General features: G+C 48.6%; 2 protein-coding genes across 2 annotated transcripts; both read right to left on the bottom strand.

Annotated features, from left to right (window-relative positions):
- Positions 1-93: 93 nt before the first annotated feature.
- On the bottom strand, positions 94-888 carry PPTG_17238 (hypothetical protein; the record flags this gene model as incomplete). Its single annotated transcript, XM_008914957.1, has 1 exon — positions 94-888. The coding sequence occupies one exon, from the start codon at positions 886-888 to the stop codon at positions 220-222; it is 669 nt and encodes a 222-aa protein (XP_008913205.1). The 3' UTR covers positions 94-219.
- Positions 889-895: 7 nt separating this feature from the next.
- PPTG_17237 (hypothetical protein) lies at positions 896-2,039 on the bottom strand (the record flags this gene model as incomplete). Its single annotated transcript, XM_008914956.1, has 1 exon — positions 896-2,039. The coding sequence occupies exon 1, from the start codon at positions 1,985-1,987 to the stop codon at positions 896-898; it is 1,092 nt and encodes a 363-aa protein (XP_008913204.1). The 5' UTR covers positions 1,988-2,039.
- Positions 2,040-2,104: the final 65 nt, after the last annotated feature.

The raw sequence follows: 2,104 nt of genomic DNA, 5'->3' as shown, positions 1-2,104 counted from the left end.
TTTTTCAGCGTGCATCTCAGAAAATAATACATAGGACATGTATTGCAATGGTACAAACGATCGAAGCATTCTACTGTAAGCACATGTCAATGTGAGCTTTGTGCTGCAGTGCATAAGATCGACTGCAGTTGTATTGTCGATGAATTAACCCGAGAAGCGAAATTATGGTTCGGCATTAGTAGTACAGCTTTGTAGTTCCTTTCTGAAGCATTTCAAGGACTAAATCACCACTTGAATGCGCTCCCTATCGAAATCCCGGTCGCGGGTCTTGCGAACGAACACTTGACGAAGAACATTAGGAGCCGCGAAGGCGAAGATCTTGGCCAGGACATGCTGGTCTGGTATCGGAAGATGCACTTGCTGAGCCTGGCTTTTCCTCTTTTTGCTCGTGTCATGTGACACCACAAGCGACGATAGAACACTCAGAAAAGCAATTTTAGCTTCAGTCGCGAGGTGAAGACCGCGGTTTACTGGTGTAAGATGGTGCTTCCTGATATCGGTCATATACTGTGCATACCTCACTGGAAAGACAATCTCCACGTATTCCAGAGTTTTGTTCGCCTCCAACATCCCCAAAAGTTCAGACACATCAGCGTCTACGACCGATGGACGATAATCTGCTGGGGTTTGTGTCCAATTCCCCCACCAATCAGGGAACAAGCGGACACGAAGGCGACGAGCACTTCTAGCGATCGGATTGCTAGGGTCACTGAGGTCTACTTCGAGCTCGGTAACACTGTTCCAGTTGCACTTTAAAGGGGGCAAAGGCTGGTTGTGTTCATGATACTGAGAGAAATCGAGTCGGATGTCCACGAAGTATCCCAAGACAGAAAGTGTCTCCAAGTTCGGGCAAGTCTGAGAAATAGTGTCTGGATCCAGCTCCTCCATCGGCCCCTCAAGTGTCAAGTGCTTTAAAGACCCACCGACCGCCGCTAGAAAACGAGGCAATCCATCCGACTCGGACATTTCGTCCTTGTCGAAGGCAATTTTTTAGCTCCTGTAAACCATTTGGACTGGCGTTCACGGCTCTGCTTTGAGAGAAGATCAGGTCTTTTCGCTGCACTTGACATCGCCCGTAACCTGGCACCACGGCATCCAACCACTGACTCTTGCCATCGTCACTAAACGTCCGCACAGATGTCACTGGTAAGTCAAGAATCACTGCACGGGAGCCTTGTTGTGGCTGGCCGCGATCGTCTAATTCCCAGCGAATACGGGCTCCGGCTTTTAGAGTCGCATCTCTTTCGTCGATCTCGCCACGTGAGGTACGGTAGATATGTTCTTCGGGATGATCGGAAGCCAGTACGGCATTGAAAATGTCGATATCTTCGACAGTCATACTCCCTATCGACGCGAGAGCAAGTGACTCTACCGACGAGTTCAAGCGAGCACGCTTGGAGAAAACGCCGTAAGCAAGCCATTTCCACCAATGTCCATAGACTGGAGCCTCGACTGGCATAATCTGCATTCGAATTGAAAGTTTCGTGGTGGTTTGAGTTGCCACAATGGCCGAGAACATGGCTTCAAAGTCCCGCGGGTGGAGAACGGATACACAGAGCAAATGCACGGCACCTAACTGAAGTGGCTGGTCTTTCATAGGTAAGTCGTAGCTTGGAATAAGAGGCTCTCGTGGACGTGGTGTGCCATTGAAAAAGCTTCCCATCAACTCTCCAAACGCCTTCCTTTTAGCACGTTCAGTACCTCTCAATTTATTCTCCAAAAGCAGCCACGACGCTGCCAGTGAAAAACTCATACCATCAGTAGTTAATGCTCTCATAGTCTGGATCATCTCGGAAGTAGCCTCATCCTCGCCAAAATCTGCAGCCATAGGTTGCAATACAAAAGTGCAGCGTAGAGATTTCGTCCCTAGCTCCTGCTTTTCCTTACTCGGATCGTAATTTTCCCATTCACTTCGTATCTTTTTGTCAGCCTTGTGCACATCAACCAGTACTTTGACACACTTCGTCATCACTGCACGAGGAAGCATCAGTCGTACTGGAATTGCTATGTCTGCTGTAGGCTTTCCAGGCTTCAACTTCGGGTCTAAAGCTGCGATTTTCTCTAAATCTCGCAGATATTCCCTACTGGGATGAAGACGTTGATG

The sequence above is a fragment of the Phytophthora parasitica genome (genome assembly GCF_000247585.1).
Source record: "Phytophthora parasitica INRA-310 unplaced genomic scaffold supercont2.65, whole genome shotgun sequence".
Classification (NCBI taxonomy): Eukaryota; Oomycota; class Peronosporomycetes; order Peronosporales; family Peronosporaceae; genus Phytophthora; species Phytophthora nicotianae.
Note: the sequence above shows the minus strand (reverse complement) of the source record. Positions and strands in the feature narration are given on the sequence as shown.